Genomic DNA, 23,088 nt, shown 5'->3' with positions numbered 1-23,088 from the left:
CCAAACTTTTTTTTTTGGTCGACGAAATTTTTCTGGTAGCTTTGAGCTTAGCGCACGGACCAATTGGATTTTGCAGCCGGTAGGAACAGCGATGTGGGAGGAGTCACGTGTGCTCATAGCGGGGCACATTTTGCTAGGTACTTTGGCTTTGTACCTCGAATTCGCTTCAGAATGCAATCAGTGTGGCTACACATACATGAATCTCATGTCCAGCTGATATCAAAGTGAGATGCGTCAATAATCACTTTCAAATCATTCTTTTTTTAATTATTCATCTTCTATTTATGCTGATTCATTTGTATGTCAGTGTCATATCATGTTCTCGTTCGTTCTACCTGCTTGAATGTGCATTTTGTCCCCTTGTCTCTCCCCCAACCCCTTAGTTGTTTGGGAATCCATTCTTCAGATTGTCATATTTCGACTGCGGATAGTCGATGCAGTTATCCTTCCTCTGCAACGCCCCAGGACCTCCAAACTCATTCACCACAATACCGATCAAGCTGTCAGGGCCCTCCTTGTCTCCGCTGCTCTCCCACCACATGCCACCTCCAAGACCCCACTCCTTGATATACCCAGCCTTGGCTCTGCTAGCATGAGGGGTGTCGTAGGAGACAAGCTTCCTTGTTTGTGGGTTATAGCTGTAGCTGGCGCCAGTTGCTCGATCCCAAATTTCTTGAGAGCCTGGGTGAGGGAGAACCTTGTAGTCGAAGATGCCATTCTCCCACGACCCCTCGCCGATACCATTGTAAGGCCTGCCAGGGCCATCGGTATTTTCAAATGCACGGCCATAGATGGGCATTCCGAGCACAATCTTGCTGGGTGCCACACCACTCCTGGTATAGAAGTCGATGGCTGCATCAGTAGAAAAGGGAGTAGAAGTAGGGTTGTCAGATGATGGATGAAGGTTCGCCTGATGGCCGCTCGTCTGGTCCCAAGACCCAGCGTAGTCGTAAGCCATCAGGTTCCAGAAATCAAGATACTGGTCCATGCCGGGAACATCAAGTTTCTGGAAGTGCGTAGCTCCGGCGGGACAAGCAACAGTCAGTTCGAAGTGGCTGTAGGTTGGAAGAGTGGCAGAGTAGGCATCCAGCTCTCTGCGCACGGTGGCGAGAAGCTCGACGAAATTCCTGGCCTCGTCTGCATTCTGAGGATACTCCCAATCGATATCGAGTCCGTCGAAACCCAAGTTTTTGAGCAGCTCGAGACTGGATTTGGCGAATGTCTCACGGCCCTGCTGAGTGCTGGCCGGGCCCTTGAAGTTGCCGCTGTATGTCCAGCCGCCAATGGACAGCAAAACCTTGAGGTTGCGATTACGCTTTTTGAGAAGATTCAGCTGCTTGAGGCACCCATACATGTTATTTCCTGTGTCGTTCCACGAGTCGCCCTCCCAATGAATGTCCGTGTCTGCCCAGCCATCCGTCATGTGTCTATCATTACTTAGCGCGCTATAATCACGAAAGGGGGGTAGCAGAGATTCAAGACATACACTTCCCCGCTATCTTGGCGGACATTGGCAAAGGCATAGAGGATATGAGTGAGTTTGTCAACGGGGAGATCTTGAGGGCGATGCTTTCTAGCATAGATGGCCCTTGATTTCGGAGAAGCCGTGTCAGCCGGATCATACGAGTAAACGATGAGATGTTGATGCATTTGTATCCGGATATAATACGTACCAGTTGACGAAATAGGCGACTGAACGATAGCCGTCTCCCGACATGTTTACTTGAGATGTAGAAAAATTGATGATTGGAATGAGGGATAAGAGCAGGACCAGACCAGCGAGGAGAGTGAGGTATTTGGGGAGTGCTATGGTCCGATGACGAAATGGTTGCTGATACCCTGTAGAAGAAGAAGCCGTGTTGGATGTGAGTGCGGGAGCTTTGTCGATGCAGCACCCGCCTTTTTATACCTCTTTATAAGCGACAACAAGTTACAAATCCCAATCCCTTGTTGTTGTTTTGTCTCTCTTTGTTTACGAGATGAATACAGTAGCTTGTGTGTAATTCCTTGGCCGTCCAGTAGCTTCGCGTCAGTGATTCGATCAGCTCAATGGCGGCCTCAGATGCTGTCGTGGCTTTCGCCCCAGCCTCCACTTTGCATCCGCTCACTGGCCAGCACCGCCTCATGCGACAGCTCACATCTCCAGCAAGCCCACATACTCGTAGTATTAGCCAATTGTTCACCCCTTGAGCTTCACTTGGACAGCATGTGACTGGAGGAATCTCAATTCCTTTTTGGCCAATTGATTACATAGCCCTGCGACTGTAGCTGCGCATTGAAATGAGACACATGCAGTTCATCCCAGCTGTAAGGCGGGCAAGCGGGATCTAACTGATGTCCGATTTACCACTCAATGCACCTTTCAGATAATCAACGATGAAGTTCCATACTAAGGTGCATAAAAGCAGCTGAATTGAGTAATATTGATGCTTAACTGCCGACATTATTTCCAGCACTGCCGTATTCTAGCAACAACCTGACTATACCTTCATCTCATCTCTAAAGGCCCGTGCAAGTGGTAAATGCACGTACATATCTATGCCCAACGAAGTTGAATTCGCGCCATTCCCTAATAACAGCCTGATTATCCTTCCATTGTTGAAAATGATAGCCTGAGTTAATGGTGAGATGCTCTCGTTAGCAATGTGAACATCCGCGCCATGCCCCAGCAACAGCCTGACGACGTTTCCATTCTTGCCGAATGTGGCTGTACCTCGTAGTGGCCGGTGTCCGTCAACAGTCAAAACATCGTTTTCCTGAATACTTTTGAGGGAAGGAGATTGCGCACGATATCCCTTGCATATGCTGCTGCCGTCATTGCTGCGTAGCCTTGCCATTCTTCATTCTTGTGAGAATCTGAGTAATCGCAGATGCCACGAATAACTAAACCGGGAACCAAGCACATAAATACTGCAACAGCTTCCGTGTCAAAGCATACGATATCTTTCTTTTCGCTAATTAGCTTATCTCGAATGATGGCATCCCTCATTATCTGGCTGCCCGAAGCAATCGTGCCAGGATGAACCGAAGCAATCGTTCTAGGATAAACCGAAGCAATCGTGCCATGATGAATACAGGGGTTAGCCTTATTTCGAACCCGTTCCGGTCGCTGTACTAACATCGACACGTTGTTTCCGTGGGAAATTATGCCGCCTTCTTCAGTGTTCAAAGGATGGTTGACTGTAGACTTAGATAGCCTATCGCTGCTTGATTGTGGTCGGCCGTACTTCTGCCTCAGCCTTGGCTTCTTCTCCAAAATTTTGCTAATATCTTTTTCAATCTGGTGACCCTCTATCGCATAACTGTCTTGAAGTTTGCCGACTGAGTTCATAAGAAGTGACTGTGGTTCGTTTAAATGACGTGCTGTTTCACGTAATGTCCCATCTTGGACTGTTTGATATTCTAAGACACCCGGATTGCCATTGCAAGGAGTACCAACCACGACATCTCCAAGCCGTATATCGTGCTTTGAACTTGACGCGCCACTTCCAATACCAACCATCAAGTTGATATTGATATTAGGAAAAGCAGACTGCATATCGCATATAAGATTTAAGGCAGTTGCTTCCTCGCGAAGCATGTAAGCCATGGTTGCAATAACGACATTGTGTTTCCCAATTTTGCCCAATGTGTAACTGGGGTTACTTGGCGCAATGCCCGAGTGCGTTTCGTCTAGAAATAGCTGCGCGGCATCATACTCTATATGGTTGCTACAGATCCAGCCGACAGTATAGTCCGCAGGGGTTAAATTTGGCTGAGGGGCAGCACGTATGGCTTCCATGTCGCTGATGGCTGTTACAGGTTGTTACCTGTTAGAAGTTTGGATCAAGAGAAGAGTGATGAAGACAAAGAGGCACAAAGAAATGGTTTGTATGTAAGCCGTTATTGCGCAGTGAGGGATCCAAAAATGCCTGTCTTTCTCCAACCCAAAGGGAGGGGGGAAATTCCTTTCTTTTATATTCCATTGTGAGCATCGAATCTCGGTTTGGACCGAGGACAATTCCCTTTAACTTTCCCATTGTGAAGCCCCTGACAGGCTGCTCTTCTTTCATGGCCACGTCAACACTGCGAGGTTTAGTAACACTCTTTGTTGAACAAAGGGTTTCTTAAACATGAAGAACAAAGGAATCGATTTGTGACAAAGAAAAGACACGTCAATGACGTTATGCAAGTGGCAACAAAGTATCCACGAGGTCGTCGATGGCTATGTAAAGCATTGCCGTATCATCAAATGCAGAGTTAGTATCAGCGCCATACTCTACAAGAAGCTTAATAATGCCTTCACATCTAAGCATAACAGCGAGGTCGAGCACCGGCAGGTTGTCAAACATAGAGTTAGCATCAGCGCCGTGCTCTAAAAGAAGTTTAACGATGCCATCATGGCTGGTAAGGACAGGGGTGAAAAGCATCGGCTTGTTGTCAAACATAGAGTTAGCATCAGCGCCATTTTCTAGCAGCAGCTTAACGATGCCCTCATGGTTTTTATCGATAGCTCTAGAAAGCAATGTGCTGCCGTTCTTAGGAGACTTGACATCGGCGCCATTTTCTAGCAGCAGCTTAACGATACCTTCTCTGTCATCTCGGACTGCTATCTCAAGTGCCGACGTCTCATAATTATCGGCACATTCAACATCGGCACCGTTCTCTAGCAGCAACTTCACAGCGTCATTCTTGCCGCCATAGCATGCGTGGAAGAGTGGTGTTTGACCATGGATATCCTGTTGATCGATTTCAGCACCGTGGTCGATCAGCAGCTTCATCGCACCCGTACACTCCCCTTTAACAGCCCAATGGAGTGTATCCGCTAGGAAATCCCTGGCATTCGTGTCGTTTCCATTTTCTAAGAAGTGTGCAATTATGCTTTCTAGCCCAAAAAAGGCTGCGAGATGAATGGCCTTTGGAACTGGAGGAGCCCCTTTTATCGTATAGCTGGCGGAGTATATCTTCTTGCGATTGCCCAGAAAATCTAGTATCAGCTGCCTTAGTTGCATCGTCTCTGGCACTGCGCGGGCATGTTTCCCGAAGAATCCGACGGCGTATTGATATAGCGCAAATTTCTGCTTGCGTTGCTGGATATCAGCCCTAGAATCCTCAAAAACATCAAAGGAGATGTAAGTTATGCAAGCTGTTGCAATATCAGCTTCTGCGTCTTGAAACCAATGTTTCCCGTCTCGCTCAAAGTATTCTTGGATAGTATAATGTGCCAACCGTACGGCATCACTCTCAGCATCGAAGGTGACTAGACCTGCGCAGACAGAACCTAGAGTTTCCTTATCTGGGATGAATTCCTCGTCGAGCTGCTTGGTATTTGGTTCAACTGCTACCGCGTGCTGAAGCTCGGCCACAGAGAGCACTCTTTTTGCGTAAATGAGCCAGCATAAAACCTTTTTGGCCAACTTTTGAACGGCATCGCCTTGGGTCTCAATTCTTTCCATTGCTCGTTCGTATGTCACATCTAACCTTTTGGGCAAATTTTGCAGCGCTTGTTTGACATGCCCTACAGTGGGCAGGTGGACCAGTGCATCAACATGTAAACGCACAATGAGAAACCTGGAGATAGTTAGACTCACAGCCCAATTCAACTTTTATTTAAACTCACATTCCACTAGCAATCTTGGATATGATGGTTTTTATTTCGTTTTGCAGCTCGGGGTTGCGTAAGACAAATGGTGGGAGCCGCTCCATGTTCCCGGCCAGGTATTTTTGCACATCTTCATCTCTGGCGCTGATTTCTAGGGAGGAACTATGTTTAAACGCCTCTAAGATATCCGGAATATTTCGTGCAGTTGCAAAGAAGTTTACGTTTGTCCCTTCTTGCAATTTGAAAATCTCAGATAAAAAGGATTTGCGGCAATTATCTGCAGGCTGGCATTCGTCCAGTGCGTCGACGATAATGAAGACTTTGGAGTAGAGGAGACAAACTGATCGCATGGCTTCCGAAAGATTACGTAGAGATGGTCGTTCTGGCTTTTTCCTGAATTCAGCATATAAGGTTTTTATGAAGTCCGGCATCGCGGCACGTCCTTGAGTCAACTGTTTCAACAGATTTGCCACCAGGTCTTCGGCTTTCTGTTCATTTTGTCTTCGGTAATCGCAATACAAATATGAAATGCCTATGTCAGCATCGTCCTTGTATCTGGTATACAAGTCGTTGATAACCGTTGCGGTCATAATTGTCTTTCCAGCTCCAGGGACACCTGGACAAAATAGCGTCTGCTTGTCAGATTCAATCCAAGTCTGGTACTCCTCTGAGCTTAGGAACCAATGACCCGTGTCTGGCTGCCGAATTTTCATAAAGTCCCTTTGTTGATGGGCATAGTTAATCGGTGTAAGCCACTCGATGATTTCCTGGTTATCCTTGTTTCGTTGAACAGTGACAAGCTTATCGACTCCTTCCTGAACGACTGTCATCACACAACAGATCAGTATTTGTCTAGCGGAGCCATCCAATATTTTAGTTCAGACTGACTTGAAAGCACATCACTAATCTTTTTCTCCGCCTCAATCTTATACAGAGGGATCCTGTACAAAAGATCCTTTGTGTATGCTGCCGCTGTCATCGCCGCGTAGCCTTGCCACTTATTATTTTTGTGAGAGTCTGAATAATCACAAATGCCGCGAATAGCTAAACATGGAAACTGGTTCATCAATCCAGCCGCTTCCGTCTCAAAGCATAAGACGTCTTTTTCTTTGATTAACTTGTCTCGGATAATGGCATCTTTCATTACCTGGTTTCCGGAGGCAATCAAGCCGTAATGGATGCTAGGGTTATCCTCATCTTCAGTGCGGTCCATTCGCTGTTCTAACATCGAGGAATCGTTGCCACAGGAACTTATGCAGTCTTCCTCGGTGCCTGAAGGGTGGATGACTGTAGACTTATATAACCTATCACTGCTTGGTTGCGGTCGTCCGTACTTCTTCCTTAACCGTGGCATTTTCCCCAAGATACTGTTGATAGCCTCCTCAAGCTGGTGACCGTTAATCTCATATTCAGCCTGAAGACCGTTAACTGCAGTCCGAAGAAATGTCGGTGGCTGATTAAGAAAACCTGTTGTGTGGAAACCTCCCCCTTGAACTGCCTTGCCGAAGTCATATTGAAAAACACCCCCATTACCCCCGCGAGGAGCACTAACAACAACATCTCCAAGTCGTATATCATGCTTTGAACTTGGTGCGCCACCTCCTATGCCAACCATCAGACCGATTCTGATATTGGGAAAGCTATGCAGCATGTCTTTTGCAACACCTGTGGCGCTTGATACGCCGTATTCCCCTTGCGGTAAGACAGCAATAACGACGTTATGGCTCCCGACCCGGCCCAAGGTGTAATCGTTATTGTCATTGGGGGATACATAATCTGGACCTTCATGCCTTTCATCGAGAAAGACCTGCGCGGCAACATGTTCCGTGCTTAGGGCACAAATCCAACCCACTATGTAGTCTGTATGAGCCAACTTTCGCAGAGGGGCATCAATTGTTGCGTTCCGAGTCCCATCAGCACCCCCAAGATTATTCTAAATCGGAACAGCATTAGCAAAGTTCTCGCTCCCCCTATCGTCTGAGACCATCAAAGCGGAAACTCGTACAATATCATTTTTGTCGGACATGGCACTATCTCTAGGTTCCACGACGTTGGTCACCGTGATTAGATTGCTGTGGGCAATTTAAATGGCTCATCAGAGCCTCCAATTCAAGTTTCCTTGCTCGGTAATTTTCATGTCTCGTCTCAAGTGCACTCTAGGAATATCTCCGCATTGCAAGAGATTTGTGAGCTGCACTTGATATTTTGTAGGCCTCAGAATACAATATTGTTGGGTTGACTTCGTGCAGAGATGTATCCTGCCGAAAGCACGGAATCAGCTGGAGGCAGCAACGCGACATTTACGTGCGTGAGGGGTGCTCCAACCAACCACGGCACGACAATCATGTAATATATGCTAAGGCCGATTCAGAGCCAGGGTACATATATTAAGCTGTCCCCTGTGAAACAGCCCACGCTTGCAGCAAGAGCTTCAAAGCTCAGTTAATGTCTAGTATTCCTTGTTAAAAGGTGAAATGCATGCAAACGAAAAACGGGTATCCAGCGCCGACTCAACACAGTTTAAAACACAAAGACAAAATCCTCATTCTCGAGGTCAGTAATGTCCGCAAAAGCCTTTCGTCCTTTAACATCATCCGGTTGCACTCCATTCTCTTCATCGCCTCCTAGGCGGGTATCTCCGTTTTCTTCAGAAAGTCTCTGAGTTCCCTCTCGCATCGCTTGCTCTAACGCCTCCATGCGCTCTACCTCTTCTGCCGTCTCCAAACTCATGTCTAGAATAACTGCACTCTTTCCCAAAGCCACTCTTCGCTTAGCATGATCGGAATTGAGAAATTTCAGGTACAGCGACGTAATGCCGACGAATAGAACAACCATGGCGAAGAACACAATGTTTGCCCGCAAGCCTCTTGAATATGACGGGGCTTCGTCGGGTGTGAAAAGTAAGGGCCCGACGATATTTCCAGCAGACGACCCAATAAACACCAACGCCGAGGTACATTTACGTTTAGTATCTCCAGCTGTATTCTGTGCAGACCATGAATAGAGGAGCGGTGCTGTTAGGTGTTAGTTGTTGAAGCGCTTGATTGCGAGTTCGAAAAAAAAAACACTTACTGATGCCTGTGAATGTGGAAAGACAAAAATATCCAGCAAGCAAGATTCCTCTATGCTCAATATCGTGTGGATAGTGCAGTAAAATTGAAAACCCGATGATTGGAGGGATACACAAGAGAGCAATAACTGGCCCCTTGAGCTTCCACTTCATTGATGCATACGCACTCAATGAAACGACCAAGACATGCGACAACCCCACTGGAACGTTGAATAAGATTGTTCTGTAGGGGTCTGTCACAAAAGACTTGATAATGAGGGGTCCAAACGTTGATATACCATTTGAAGGTACCGAGATGCAAAATATCATGATTACCCACAGCCAGGTTTTGGGATCTCGCAAGGTTTCGAAGAAGTGAGCGATTCTCCATTCTCGCGACATGACACCCATCTGGTTGTTTCGAAGTCGCTCTATAGCAAGGATTTTGTCTTCATCGCTGAGAAACTTTGCTTCAGTAGGAGAATCTGGCATCCAAAAGAACATGGCGCCAGATACCGCAACTGTCACGGCACCAAAGAAAAGAAAAATGATCTTGGACAGCGTTAGCGTATGCATGGATAGAGTAGGAATCATGATGTTAATTTACCTGATAAGGCTTCATGCTGGACTCTATACTAGCGAGTCCATAAGTGATGAGACTTCCAAACTACACATTCCTTAGTCAGTAGCCAATAATAATATCACGAAAGCCGTAGTCAACTCACCACCCAGGTCAAACCGTTCATGCAATACCAAGACCCAATTCTCATTGTTTGCTCTCTGCGACAAAAGGTTAACTTCATCAGTGATAGATAAGAGGCCTGAAGACAATAGCGCACCTTCGCCTCCACCACATCTGCGTTATAGCAACAAAGGCTGGTCCAACGCAAGCTTCAAAAGCACCCAAAAAGAAACGAGCCGCCATGAGTTGTCCAAAGCTATGCGCCCATGTCATTCCAGTCAAGGTGATTCCCCATGCAAGAACCATGGCGCTCGTAAATTTTCCGATCGGCAGCTTGACCAAGGCCCATGCCAAGGGCAGCTGCATGATGAGCTGCGCCAAGTAAACAATGCTACCCAGCCACGAGAACTCGTCGCCCACCAAATCCGTGTCGTCGATGAGGCCGAAAATGGACGCATATGACAGCGTAGCCTTGTCGAGGGCTTGTAGAAAGTACACGGACAGCATGAGCGGAAGAAGGGCGAGGTCGATGCGACGAAGGATACGGGCATCGTCGGCGGGGGAAACGGTGATGAGCTCGTCTGGCGAACGGCCGAGCTTGATGAGCATCATGGCCGCGGCATCTCGATGAACCTTGGACTGCGCATCGGATACTTGGGAGGGCTCATCTGGCCTCTCGCCATCGTTTGGGTTCTCGTCATCGTCATCTTGGCTCAAGGCTCGGTACGGATACGACGACGCTGACGCTTGCGTTGACGGCAGAGCGAGCTTTACCGCCGTGGAGAAGAGCTTGGAGAGCATGGCGGCGGCGGCGAATCCTTGGGCATCGAGGATGTCTTTTGATAGCCTTGCCGAGACGAGGCTGAGCCTTGTGTCGAGACAGGCCGAGGTATTCAAGGTTGGCAGAGAAATGAACCGTCACGAGGTCCGAGGCCGCCGCTGGTGTTGCACCGGAAATGCTCAAGCTTCGATTTTGGGATGTCAGCTTTAGGGGGTCCGATGACGTCTTACTGTCCCGTGCCTGGCACTTTGTCGCTGGCTCTAGGCCTCTTTAGGCGCTGGACGGTTGGCTGACAGGGCTCTGGTTTAGCGGCATCGGGTCTTTTTTCACAGGCCTGCGATGCTACTGCAGATTGCCGCTGATTTTTTTGGACATGGATATTTGCATTAAAGTCATTAAATGTCCATGTTTGTACCTCGGCCTGGACATTTTAAGGGGTATTGCGATGTTAGTTCTACCTTTGCTGGCAATTTCGCTTGATAGAAAAGAGAGTGAGCTGAGAATATGTCTATAAGATGCTCTTATCCACATCATCTTAGTAGTGGAATCAAGGGATTGAGATTTGGTCATTGAGCTTCCAAGACGCAACGTTCTGAGGATTCGGCCGCAGGATGCATGCACCACATGCACCACATGTACACAACCGGAGCGGACGTAACATTGAGGCTTCATATCGATTCCAAAGCATCACAAGATAAGCATGGCTTGTAACAACAGATGCCGTGTTCCGAAACATGCATCATAAACTGTTCATCCTTTATCTAGACCTGTAGTGACTCTGCAATTGGTGATTTTCCCACCTTGGCATTGGTAGTGGCGTGTACACGTCTGTGTATGTGCATGCAGGTTAAAATCGGGTTATAGAGTACAAATGCTACTAGATAGATTGGATGGCTTATTATCGATCAGTTGTTTGCTCTTGAATCCCCCAAAATAAATCACATCATGTTTGTGTTGCTCTCATCAGCCAATCTGAGCAGCCCTGCTGCCCTGCTAACCAGGGTTCAAATGTTCATACACCGCACTTGGTAATGAGTCTCAAGCAGCGAAGACGAGAAACGTCTATTAACAATAGAGAAAAAAAAAACGCTATTTTGGCAATCGGTTCTACACGTATACAATTATATGGATATGAGTAACCCGTAGTATCAGCGGATAAAAATCCGTATGTGCTACACGAGTGCTCGATTCCAAAGCAGTTCAATGTCCGCCGCTCTTTTGTGGTTTCATTCATCTTACAAGGGTCGACCAACGAACAGTTGCACCGCTTGTAGAGAAAGATAATGGCCAAGACAATGATGCGACTTATCCACTAGTGCATGATTTCTAGTTTTGTTTGTCCATCAGGTTACATTACATATCAACGTTCCGTCGGCAAACAGTACGCGCGCAAACAAGACTAGAATCTCAATTCGAGCCTCCCTACATTTGGGGCTGAACATCTTCGGAACCTCTCACCACGTGACAGAGATGCAAGACATGCAGCAAGATACATAGGTAATGATTCAAATGAAGATAAGCCCCTGTAACACACACAAGTTGTCAAGTTCAATTACTATTCCTGTCGAAGAGAGAGAGAAGAAAAAAAGGCTTCTACTCCGTGGAAACGGACAGCCCGCTGCTGTGGATCACAAGAGACGGCTTGAGCAATTGAATCAGACTTCAGTTTGGCCCGTGCTCGTGTCAACTGCCAATACTGGATCTCTTGCCGAACAGCCGAAAAGTGCATATTAATCGAGCTTGTAAGCGTTGAACCTTGTCCGCATTTTTCAATGCATTTGTCGATCCTAATTAGACCGTCGTACGTTCAAGTCCTTTCGCCTATTTAGACCCCGGCTGCCAAAACTGGATACTCTCTTTAGTTCCAATCCGGCAGTTGCTTTTTATGTCTTGGCCGTCCACTGCCGACTTATTTATTAAAAATTCACTAACCATCTACCTGGCACCTGGTACGAGTATTGGCATGCTGGCAACTAGTAATATATCGGTATTATGGCTTGGCTTTGGATTCTCATCGAGGGGTCGATCGCCCTAATCTTGATCTATACGCTCTACCTTGCCGCGCTGCCAAGGCCTTTGCCAGGTATTCCATATAACCATGAGTCTGCCAAAAGACTCTTTGGGGATATTCCTCTTATGAAAAGTGTACGATACCGTCGGCAATGGGTATGGAGTCAGCCTCGGGAACATGGATCGCCAGTGTCTCAAGTCTTTCTGTTTCCGTTCCGCACACCGACAATCATCGTGTCCGACTACCGTGAAGTCATGGACATTTGCTCACGCCGGTCAAAGGAATTTGACAGAGGGATAAGGAATAAAGAGTTGCTTGGCGTTGTGACTCCGAATTTCCATTTCGCAATGCCAACTGCGGATCCTCAATTCAAGTTCAACAAGAAACTTGTTCGCGACCTCATGACACCAAAGTTTCTCAACAAGGTTCGTCTCAACTAACAAAATACTGTATGTACGTTTCGGGAATTATAGACTAACAGTATGATAGGTCTCAGCGCCTCCCGTATATGAGAAAGCCACTGCTCTTGTTGCTCTGTGGAACCTCAAGGCATTCAAGGCTCATGGCGGCCCTTTTGAGGCAGGAAATGACTTCTACTCAGCGACCCTCGACATGATATGCGGTGTCGCCTTTGGTATGGAGGATACAAAGTCTGCGCTACGGCATGAAATTGCTCATGTGCAGTCGACCAATCCCACCTTTCCAACGATGGAAGATGGACCAGTCTATTTTTCGCAAGCTCGAGCCATACCGGAACTGGAGGCTCTCCTCGACATCCCAAAAATGGTATCCATAGCTCAAGCGAGTCCGTTTCCCACCTTTTCGCAATTCCTTGCGTTGCTCAAACCAAAACATGCACGAGCCCAGTGGAACAGGAGGGCTCTGGTAAAACGACAGATAGATCGGAGTCTACCGAGACTAACTTCAGCTGGTGCAGAAGGATGCAAGAGCGCACTTGATCAGCTATTATGGCGAGAGATGAATGCTGCCAAGGAGGCTGACCGGTTGCCGGATTACTACTCGCCTGCAATTCGAGATGAGGTAAGACATGCGTGTTAGAATCCGTCTGAGTGATGAAATATGCTAATGCAACTTTGAATAGATTCTTGGATATCTCCTTGGTGGTCACGATACCACGGCCGCCAGCCTATCATGGTGGGTGAAGTTCATGTCGACCTACCAGTCCGTCCAGGCTCGCCTTCGCGATGCCCTACGACAGGCTCATTCCGACGCTTACCGAGACTCTCGGTTTCCAACAATGGAAGAGATTTGTGGAACGTCAGTGCCTTACTTGGATGCCGTCATGGAAGAAGCCCTTCGCTGCGGCTCTGTTGCGACACTCATTGCCCGAACAGCGACTTGCGATACGCAAATCCTCGGATATCCGATTCCAAAGGGCGCTGATGTCATCTTAACCGTCACCGGCCCGTCCCTGACCGAGCCAGCTTTACCAATCCCCGAGTCGTTGCGTTCTCCGGAGTCACAGGAGTCCAAAGACCGCGTTCCCAGTTGGGAAGACGATGTATCTGAGTTCAAGCCAGAGAGGTGGCTTAAGTTGGTTAAGAGTGCTGACGGGAGTAAAGAAGAAGAAGTCTTTGACCCGAATGCAGGGCCGACTCTCATTTTCTCGGCGGGCCCTAGGCAGTGCTTTGGGAAAAGGCTGGCGTATATGAAGTTACGAACAGTAATGACATTGTTAATATGGAACTTTGAGTTCCAGCTACTAGATGGGTCGTTGAACAGTCCGGACATTCATGAATGTTTTGTAAATTTACCAAAGGATTGTTACGTCAAACTTGCAAAAGTATGAGGGGGATGATGGGTGGACTGGGGTTATCTTTTTTTAATTGCGCCGCCTTTTGTTTTACGGCAATTCATACTTCTAGAACATATAGTTGCAGGATGTCAAATATGAAATACATTGATTCAAATCAAGAATAAAGTCCAACTATTTTCGCAAAACAGTGCCTGCCGTCTAATTCAAGCTCTAAACCTTTTATCCCCCATCGCCCTTTATAAACGCATGAAATCATTCTAGTCCTATACATAACATAACCTCATGCCGCTTGAGCAATCGCCACAGGCTGAATAGCCATCTGTGCAGCTTCAGCCTGGCGAAGCTCAGCCCACCTGTTCAAGAGACTCAGATAGGCCTGCCATCCGAGGTTCACCATTCCAGCAAAGAGGGCTCGGTATTCCAGAGGCACATAGGAAAGGTTGAATGCCATAACAAAAGGCCATACTTTGCATGAATTGATCCAGCTTGTGAGCAGAGTGTCTCTGACACGCTGGACAGCGCCGTTGATACCCTCGCCGGTGAGAAGGGCTTGCATGCTGAAGAAGTAGACATTCATATACGTGGCAAACAGAAGCTGGTTCATGACGATTTTGACTCCTAGAGACGCTGCACGAGATGAGTAATTGAAGTTTTTGGCGAGGAACTGGAACCTATAGACCGAAGGCCGTCAGCATTAATATTCTCCCCAAACTCCAATGCAATTTTCTCACCATTTATATGCCGGAATGGCGGTACCAGCTCCAATGAAGACGTTCCGCACCGTCCGCACAGGGTCATAGTCATCATCATTCATGCTCTGAGCGACAATGTCGGCGCTGAAGAAGATGAAAATGGTGCTTATGGTCTGAGTCACATAAGGCCTTTTCTTCTGAGATCGTGCATACGCTTGAGCCACGCGAGTTATCGGCCCCAGACGCTGCCATATGGGAACCGGTGCGACCACATTTTGTGCTGATGGCGAGACTGTAGGTAGGCTGCTGCTTGCCGTCTCTGGTGACATTTTGCCCTGCGTCTGAGTCTGGGATGAATTTGGTGTAGATGACTGGGCCCGGAACTGGGGTCGTGGGCGATACGCTAACTGGAGCTGACGCCGCAGAATCGAGCGAAAAGGGGTTGATGCCATTTTTCTTTTTTTCTCGTATTTACTTTTCCGGCTGGTTTCTTCTTCCTCTTCGAGAAACAGATATTCTATGGTGTATCACAGTTTTGAAAAGTTTCAATTCCATCCTGTCAGACAGAGTGAAGAGCACCAACTATTATCAAATCAAACCCACGCCTTTTTCTCTGCTAGTACATGATAAGGCGTCGGCACCGGCTTTCGGCACAAGTCATTTGTAAGCCGTTTTGGGCAATTCTCGGACCGTGAGGGAATGGCGAGCTGTGGCTGATCGGAAATTGGCCTTTCGGCGATACCGTTTGTTTAGAGAAGGTTGCCAGTTTCTCTATTGTTTCGTATTAACGTTTCACTGTTACAAAATCTAAATCTCCTCCCTTTTAAAACATTTTTGATTCCTTCAAACCCCCCATCGCCAAGATGCTGCCAACTGTGCCCTCGCTATCATGGACAGTTCCGTTGTCGGCTGAGTTATTGCCGACTCGCAAGAAGCCGGAGCATTACGGAGACGGACTCGTACACTATTTTATGCAACTCGACATATGCCCGGCATAAACACGTACAGAACCACTAAACTAGATTCGCGCGTATCAACGGTACAATGTCAGGAGCTTTCTTTTCCCACTGCAAAAGCTTCTCCCCTCACCGTAAAAGTAGTAACTCCCTAGCGTGGAGCTTACAGCAACGAGCTGCCCATTGTTCAACACGAGACTCCATTCCAATTTGATTATTACTGATTAGGAAGCTTTCATCATGAGTGATACCAGTCAGGTTGAGACGGCCCAGTCGACAATCCAGTCGACTGCGCCGTCCATTGACCCGTCTCTCGATGGCAGCGGCGTGTCGAGTGCAAGTGGCGGTACCAGCCCAAGTGGCGGTAACATCAAGATGGACGACCTTTGGGTCGCGTTGCCAAAGCCAGCACAAACTGTTACGTCCGAATCGCTGCCTGATCGCGTGAGGAGGATCAGAGTCGACGTCGAGGAGCTCGAGGTCTTTTACAGCATCTCCGTCTCTCCCGGCCGTCACGAACGGCTGCGCCGCTACTTTTCAGATGAGCTCAAGTCCCTATTCAGTCTCGACTTTGAAGCCCTCAACCAGTCGGACAAGATCGACTTCTTGCTTCTCCGCAACTTCCTCAGGCGCAAGAACCACCAGTTGTATGCCCAGAAGGAGGCCAACAAGGAGATCCAACGCTTGATTCCCTTTGCACAGCTCATCACAACGCTGTGCGAAGCTCGCCGAGACGTCGACCCCCTGTCGAATGAGCGGGTCGCCCAGCAACTCGACGACATTGCAAGGCTGGTCAACCAGGTCAAGGACGGCATTGAGAATGACAGAATCAAGATTAGCAAGACGGCTGCTTTCAGAGCTTCCAAGGTGGTCACAGAGCTGCGAGGCCATCTCCAGGAATTCTTCAACTTTTATTCATCGTACGATCCCATGTTCGACTGGTGGGCTACCGCCCCGTGGAAGGAAGCCGACTCTGCAATGTCACAATTCATCCCGCTGATCCAGAACAAGTTGGCGGGAATGCACCAGGGGGAGACTGGCGATATCATCGGCGAGCCTCTTGGCAGAGAGGCGTTGCTGGCTGAGTTGGAGGCCGAGATGATTCCCTACTCGCCCGAGGAGCTCATCACTCTAGCCAAGGAACAGTTCCACTACTGTGAATTGCAGATGAAGGCGGCCTCCGAGGAGCTTGGTTATGGTGACAACTGGAAGAAGGCTCTCGACTCTGTCAAGAAGCACGCCGTCCCTCCCGGCGAACAAACAAGCTTTGTGAAGAAGCTCGTCCGCGAGGGTGCCGCCTTTGTCAAGGAGCATGATCTAGTCACTGTCCCGCCATTGGCAGAGGAGGTGTCTCGCATGACAATGATGAGCCCCGAGATGCAAAAGGTCGCACCATTCTTCCTGGGCGGCCCTCTCATCATGGTTGCCTACCCAACTGCCGATATGCCCCATGAGCTGAAGAAGATGGTGATGCGCGGCAATAACAGGCACTTTGCCCGCGCAACCGCGTTCCACGAGATGATTCCCGGCCATCGCCTCCAGCTCTACATGAGCGAGCGACACAACAGCCACAGGCAGATCTTCACCACGCCTTTCAGCATTGAAGGTTGGGCCATGTACTGGGAGTATGTCTTCTGGGAGCGCGGCGACTTCTTCGAGACTCCCGAAGACCGCATCGGCACCATGTTCTGGAGAATGCACCGCTGCGCCCGCATCATCTTCTCTCTCAAGTTCCATCTCGGACTTATGTCTCCCCAAGAATGCATTGACCTGTTGGTTGAGTGGGTTGGCCACGAAAGGTCCACTGCCGAGGGTGAAGTTAGAAGGTCGTTTAACGGGGATTACGGCCCCCTTTACCAGGCTGGTTACATGCTCGGCGCACTGCAGCTGTTTGAGCTGCGCAGGGAGGTTTTGGAGAGCAATGCCATGTCTGAGAAGGACTTCAACGACGCGTTCCTCAAGGCCAACTTCATGCCCATCGAACTGTTCCGAGCCCTGGTCCTAGATTTGGAGCTGCATCCGGATTACACGCCCAATTGGAAGTTTAACAAATAAAGGGAACACGCCCTGAACGGGGATAGTTGACGAGAAGGAAAAGTTGGCATTCATTTTTGGGTTTGGGTTCTCTCGCTGTTGGGGGGAGCTTGTACCGCGTCTCTATGCATTTGCTCTTGACTCCGTTTAGCACGTTTTCATACTACAACACACAGCCTCAGCAAGCCGCATAGCGAACGATGATCTACTGGTTAAGTATTTGCTTTCTTCATAGGTATCTAATGTTATATGATGGATGAAATTTTATGAAAGTTGATGTCTTTACTTTAATTTACTCTTTCTTAATGCTTGCCAGACTTGTGACATGTACAGCGAGGCCGTGACGGTTTGCAAATTATAATAATTACATATAGACCTGAAGGATGATCAAGTAGCTCTGGATAGATCAAGTAAATCGTGCGAAATATGAGCGAGAAATATTTTTATTGTAAAAGCATAACTTTGAAGAACAACTATTGATACGCCAGGCATGCAGGTCTTGTAAGTTGATATATCGCTGTGCAAAATCATCCGCTTCAAATGTCCACATCGTCCTCATTGAGAAGCTCCAGACCACTATCATATCTCCTCCTCAATCTTTTACTTCCTCTCCGCCGCAAGTTTTCCAAATATTCTCCCGAACGTACAACCGCCCGAAGTGTATCTGGTTCATTACTACCATACCTGCTGCTCGGATCACTGCTAGTCTCACCAAGGAAACTCTGGCTCAATCGCAAGACTCTTTGCAGCTCCTCCTTCATCGAATCCATGGCATCTTTGGCTTTTCTCCTCTCTTCTTCCATTTGACCCTTCATCCCGCTATTTTCTATCCGGAGAGCGTGGATAGTATCTTGCGCGAGTTGTAGTGAATCGTTGACTCTATCAATATCACCTCGCAGCTCGGAGACTCGAGCATCTCGAAGTGCGAGGGCCGTTCTGTGCTGTCTGCTCATGGCAGCCGTTTGCCTAGTCAGAGAAACTTCGGTAGCGCTCATTTCTTTGAGAAGCTCTGCAGTTTGAACGACTGCGTCTTCAATCTTAGCTTCCAGTTCGGCGATGATAGTATCTTTAGCTATGATTAAATCATCACTCGATTTTCGCCGAGAAGTATGCGTATTCGTGAATTCTCGGTGCTCCTTCTCCATGCGTGCTACGAGCTTTTCAAGCTCTGCGATATCACGAACATAGCTGTCAACCGCGCCTTTGAGTCGGTCGTTGCCAACTTCAAGCTCTCTGACACGATTATCTTTCTCGTCAAGCATGCGGTATACTCCCACGATTTTCTCATTGAGCTCATCCATGACGGAGACTCGTGAGTCAAGTTGTCTGCGTAGGGATTGCTCAATCTCATGGTACTCGTTAATAGACTCGTCATCTTCTTTGGACTTCTTTGTCAATTCTCTCAGGCGCATCAACAGAAGATCCAGCACCTGGGCGCCACGAGAACTGAGCGGTAAAGATATTTCTCCCGGTGTGAGATATTCTAGCTCGATACGAGCAGCACGAAAGCCAGCCGCGAGCGACAAAACCATTTCGCTGGCATCATCGCCGGGAAACCCTAACTCGCTAATGGCAGACGTGAGATGCGAAGCTGCAGCAGCCCGCTCGGACATGGTTTGTAGTAGTAACTGGACCTGGCTCTCGACAGCCTCAAGGGTAGAAAAGGCTCTGCTTCTCTCTGGAGGGTCATTTGATAGCGCATCGCCAATGCGTGCACTAAGAGCATGATATGAATCCAAAGTTGCCGTCAATCTGTGCACTTCAAAATGCAGTGATGCAATCTCCTCTTCAAGTAGCTGCTTATCTGAGTCCGGATAACACAACGGAGTATCGCGAGAGGAGGGTGTTGGTGAGGCAGCTCGGAAGCATGGAGATGCAGGCATGCGCGGACTTGTTGCAGGAGGGGTCATAAACAAGGATCTTCCCCTTGCCGGTGTGCTGGCCTGCAACTGTAACATGGTGCTGTCGCCGAAATGATCACCATCTTGAACCGTGTCCATTAAATCGTCTTTTAAGGCATCACTTGATGGCTTCGCCCAGCTGTAATACTGAGTCAATCCCTCTTTAACTGAGTTCCTCGAAAGCTCATCTTTGAGCTCCTCAACCTGCCGCTCTAGAAACCATACCCTCTCTGTGTCCATAATGACCGTTGCATTCTGTAAGTCGTAAATCTCATTGTCTCTAGCCCTGACATCAGCCTTGAGCTGAGCAATCTGAGCCTGAGCCGCCTGTTCTTTGCGCCGCTTCTCCCGTTCAAACTTGTGAAGTAAATCACGGAAGCCATTGCGACGCATCCGACGTTCAACACGACCATCAACTGTCTGCTGATGAAGATTGAGAGCCGTATGCCGACTCGATCGCGGGGCTGAGCTGGGACTTCTTATGTGGGCAGCTGACCGTCGACTTTTCGGAGTCGCAAGATATGTGCGCCGCACCATTGGCGTAAGGCCGCTTGAGATAATAGAAGGGCCCGGATCAGATAAACGAACTCCTCTCTTTCTCCCGTGGGGAGTCTCTGGGGGCGTCAAAACACCCGGAGGCACCTCCGATTTGATAGCTGTGCGCGCGCAGCATCGTCGGCTGCGGCGTAACGCAATAGGAACGTGCAGATCTTCCATATCGACGAGCTGTTATATGTGGTGATTGCTTTTCTCTTTTTACTTTAAGGAAACCTTTATTCTTTCGAATAGTATGATGGCATGAATCAGGACGAGCCGTGTGAACGGATATCAGAGCATATAGATAAGCCTAACGGAGAATCCTGACTTCAACCACTAATGCTCAAGATAAACATGCCTATTGTACACACAGCATCCACACATGGCCTAAACCGCGTCAGAGACTTGCCCCTCTCCTATCACAGCAATAAACGCGCATACATGCGTGTAGCCCTTGCATCAACCCATGCTCGACTCGGGCAGCTTTTGTTTACATTTTGCCTGCTGAGGCTTAGCGCCCGAGTGCATCGGAGAGCCGGCCCCACCATCTCCGGCACAGCTTCTCTTCCCAGGATATGGGCATTTGTTATCGAGGGCTGCATGTCTTAGACTATAGATAGCGGCAGATTTTGTTAAGGGAAGTACGAGCTAGCACTCTAAATCTGCTAGCCAGCATCCCGTATATCGGGTTCAAAGCCACTTGGTGGTAAGTGATAATCCTAGAAACGAGACGAATATAGACATAGGTAGCAGCGGATACTGGACAAGTGTAGCGATAGTAGCAGATACTGGAATAAAGAGATAATAAAGAGATAAAGAGATTGAAGTACCCAACGTTCTCCAGTATACAAATACTGTCGCGCCTTTTTATTAAGTGTGTGAATACCTTTCATCCAGCTACCAACAGCACCCTTAGAGTCAAGGGCGAGCAGAAGGTACCCAACGCGTAACTGGATGTGGGGAGAGTAGTCTAGTTGGTAGATGTGAGCCAAACAATGGATATCAGGTAAGACAATGCTAGCTGATCATCCCACTATAAACCAGCACAGGTGGATTGTTGTTTGTTGTTGACGCGGCATGCACATAGGCTTTCTTCTCACCACAAAGACAAAACAACCAACCGGAAGCCGAATTTGTAAACATGAAGAAAAATAAATAAATATCAAGACAATCATTCATCTCTATTAATTGGTTTCAGAATTCACCCTGTTGACAATTCCGTCGACGTTTAAATGCCACCCATCGGCATCTAGTCTAAACGCCACAACATTACTGTTGGCTTTACATACATCATTCATGAAAACATGAGAAGCAGTTCCATTCTCGTCAGAATGGGGTAAATGCGCGATGCTGGCGTCATCTACTACAGCTTTCGTAAAAGCTCCTTCTTTCGCCATGTTTTATTTTCGAGTAAGTCTCGAACCCATTCCAACACCTCCACCACTCAGAGTGCCTTTCCATGTAAGAGACCAGAACTTGACAATTATCTTTGCTATCACGACTGCCAATATAAGGCCTAAAGCGCGATTCGGTGATGAGAAGATCGGAGCTGCTGGGCTTATACTGGGTAATACCGCAGTGGTCATGATAATGTAGTCATAGACGGCGGCGCGCTCAGCATTGTGGTCAATGATAGGGAAGGGCCGCTCGATATAGTCACCACATTCGGCCTGTCCTGTAAAGTACTGGTTTTTGTAGTAGAGTGTGTTGTCATGGTTATCGCGGACAGTGTTATCGTCTTCGTTGGATGTGACTTCATCATAAAGATGGACTTTCGTGTCAATGTCACTGCCAACATCACGCAGCTAAGGACTGTTGAGAACACTGTCATGACGATTGCAAATGGCAGCATCCGTTTCCGATAGTACCAGGGCCTCTGGATAGGTTCTCGGTGTAATTGATAGTACTGCTCCCGAGCGGCATTTGACTGTTGATCATCCATTGATCGCGTATTAGAGAGCCGAGGAGCAGATGGTGGCATTGGTGCCTCATGCACAGCAGCAGCCTGTCTGTTTTGCTGCTGCACAAGGTAAGCGATGTCAAATAGGGGCATCATGGTGAAGTCTCTCAGTTAAACTGTATGTGTTAAACTGTGGTGTCTTGTAACCGCGGAGGATAAAGTGCATTACTCTCAGATGCACCTGGTTGTAAGGAATTCGCATGCTTATATACAGATGGCGAATTACAGGGAATCGGTAGCAAGATGCAAGAACATCATTGCCATCACTTTGCTCTACCATGGAGTCACATTATCACGTTTGATGGTGCATGGACAAGACCACCGGGCAAATATGAGAAGAGCAAATATGAGATGACCACCGCGACAAGACCAGATTGGACGGCTCATAATCACGCCTCCTCGTGGTGTTGAAAGCGTGAATGTCATACAGTGACCAGATTGCTATCAATCACAGGGTTTTGTCATCCAGTCACTTTGTCAAATAATAGAATGGTGATTCTCAGAATTTTTCATGTCTTGGGATTGACGATAGCACCGGGCATCGGTGATTCTCGTACATGATACTTGGCAGCATACCTTGCACTTTTAAAGGACTGGTGCGTGAATGAAGAATTCTTGACTGCCTTCACAACGATATGCAAGTACGTGATTCAGTGTTGAGTGAAGGGGATTATGGAGGTGACTCACAAGATCATGCAGGAGAAGTCAATGAATAGGCACCTAAGATTCTACAGCACGGAGCGTCTTCGGTATGTTTGTCTGAAGGATTCATGTTGATGTGAAATGTTGAGATTGATCAATGACTAATACGTGCATGTCCTGTCCATGCCCTGTCCACTTAAGCTCAGTGGCCGGCGCAGGTACATGTACCTATGCTGCAGGGCTTAGCACGGGTGGGAACATGTACATCCTCGTACTTTTTACAGAGATAAGGCTGCATGCGCAGATAAGTGCCCAAGATTGCCGAAAGGCGAGATGGGCACGATCAAAGTCGGTATGGATGATTTGATGTCCCATGATTAATACGCATTGATGGGTCGTAACGTAACAAATGCCGTCAACAGCCCAAGCCTTCGCTTCCAATTTTAGCTGACCGAGCCACCCAGGACGGGACAATGGCAGGCGGC

The 23,088-nt window shown here is 48.0% G+C and overlaps 8 protein-coding genes across 8 annotated transcripts; 2 read left to right on the top strand and 6 right to left on the bottom strand.

The window, feature by feature from the left end:
* Nucleotides 1-207: 207 nt before the first annotated feature.
* M431DRAFT_507577 (glycoside hydrolase family 18 protein) lies at nucleotides 208-2,026 on the bottom strand. Its single transcript, XM_024918989.1, has 3 exons — nucleotides 1,674-2,026; nucleotides 1,487-1,588; nucleotides 208-1,427 (listed from the first exon to the last, which is right to left on the bottom strand). Exons 1-3 carry the CDS (start codon nucleotides 1,715-1,717, stop codon nucleotides 380-382), a joined length of 1,194 nt encoding a protein of 397 aa, XP_024775593.1. The 5' UTR covers nucleotides 1,718-2,026; the 3' UTR covers nucleotides 208-379.
* A 454-nt stretch (nucleotides 2,027-2,480) lies between these two features.
* Nucleotides 2,481-3,781, bottom strand: M431DRAFT_481391 (hypothetical protein; the record flags this gene model as incomplete). Its single annotated transcript, XM_024915953.1, has 3 exons — nucleotides 2,481-2,499; nucleotides 2,533-2,756; nucleotides 2,939-3,781. 3 exons carry the CDS (start codon nucleotides 3,779-3,781, stop codon nucleotides 2,481-2,483), a joined length of 1,086 nt encoding a protein of 361 aa, XP_024775592.1.
* Nucleotides 3,782-4,665: 884 nt separating this feature from the next.
* Nucleotides 4,666-7,854, bottom strand: M431DRAFT_412378 (hypothetical protein). The gene is made up of 5 exons (XM_024914947.1): nucleotides 7,587-7,854; nucleotides 6,470-7,514; nucleotides 5,600-6,404; nucleotides 4,772-5,550; nucleotides 4,666-4,718 (listed from the first exon to the last, which is right to left on the bottom strand). Coding segments are annotated over exons 1-5 (2,652 nt in total). The 5' UTR covers nucleotides 7,608-7,854; the 3' UTR covers nucleotides 4,666-4,716.
* A 247-nt stretch (nucleotides 7,855-8,101) lies between these two features.
* Nucleotides 8,102-9,924, bottom strand: M431DRAFT_82855 (hypothetical protein; the record flags this gene model as incomplete). Its single annotated transcript, XM_024923229.1, has 5 exons — nucleotides 8,102-8,595; nucleotides 8,654-9,182; nucleotides 9,238-9,297; nucleotides 9,356-9,410; nucleotides 9,470-9,924. The coding sequence occupies 5 exons, from the start codon at nucleotides 9,922-9,924 to the stop codon at nucleotides 8,102-8,104; spliced, it is 1,593 nt and encodes a 530-aa protein (XP_024775590.1).
* A 2,093-nt stretch (nucleotides 9,925-12,017) lies between these two features.
* M431DRAFT_16202 (hypothetical protein) lies at nucleotides 12,018-13,914 on the top strand (the record flags this gene model as incomplete). The annotated part of the gene is made up of 3 exons (XM_024912994.1): nucleotides 12,018-12,529; nucleotides 12,594-13,145; nucleotides 13,207-13,914. Exons 1-3 carry the CDS (start codon nucleotides 12,086-12,088, stop codon nucleotides 13,912-13,914), a joined length of 1,704 nt encoding a protein of 567 aa, XP_024775589.1. The 5' UTR covers nucleotides 12,018-12,085.
* A 247-nt stretch (nucleotides 13,915-14,161) lies between these two features.
* M431DRAFT_82752 (hypothetical protein) lies at nucleotides 14,162-14,902 on the bottom strand (the record flags this gene model as incomplete). The annotated part of the gene is made up of 2 exons (XM_024923208.1): nucleotides 14,162-14,552; nucleotides 14,613-14,902. 2 exons carry the CDS (start codon nucleotides 14,900-14,902, stop codon nucleotides 14,162-14,164), a joined length of 681 nt encoding a protein of 226 aa, XP_024775588.1.
* A 547-nt stretch (nucleotides 14,903-15,449) lies between these two features.
* M431DRAFT_507574 (hypothetical protein) lies at nucleotides 15,450-17,876 on the top strand. The gene has a single exon (XM_024918988.1). It carries the CDS (start codon nucleotides 15,770-15,772, stop codon nucleotides 17,582-17,584), a length of 1,815 nt encoding a protein of 604 aa, XP_024775587.1. The 5' UTR covers nucleotides 15,450-15,769; the 3' UTR covers nucleotides 17,585-17,876.
* A 115-nt stretch (nucleotides 17,877-17,991) lies between these two features.
* On the bottom strand, nucleotides 17,992-20,282 carry M431DRAFT_507573 (hypothetical protein). Its single transcript, XM_024918987.1, has one exon. It carries the CDS (start codon nucleotides 20,179-20,181, stop codon nucleotides 18,100-18,102), a length of 2,082 nt encoding a protein of 693 aa, XP_024775586.1. The 5' UTR covers nucleotides 20,182-20,282; the 3' UTR covers nucleotides 17,992-18,099.
* Between the last annotated feature and the right edge of the window lie 2,806 nt (nucleotides 20,283-23,088).

Source organism: Trichoderma harzianum, assembly GCF_003025095.1.
Source record: "Trichoderma harzianum CBS 226.95 unplaced genomic scaffold M431scaffold_5, whole genome shotgun sequence".
NCBI lineage: Eukaryota > Fungi > Ascomycota > Sordariomycetes > Hypocreales > Hypocreaceae > Trichoderma > Trichoderma harzianum.
The sequence above is the reverse complement of the archived record's forward strand: the minus strand, read 5'-3'. Positions and strand labels throughout refer to the sequence as shown.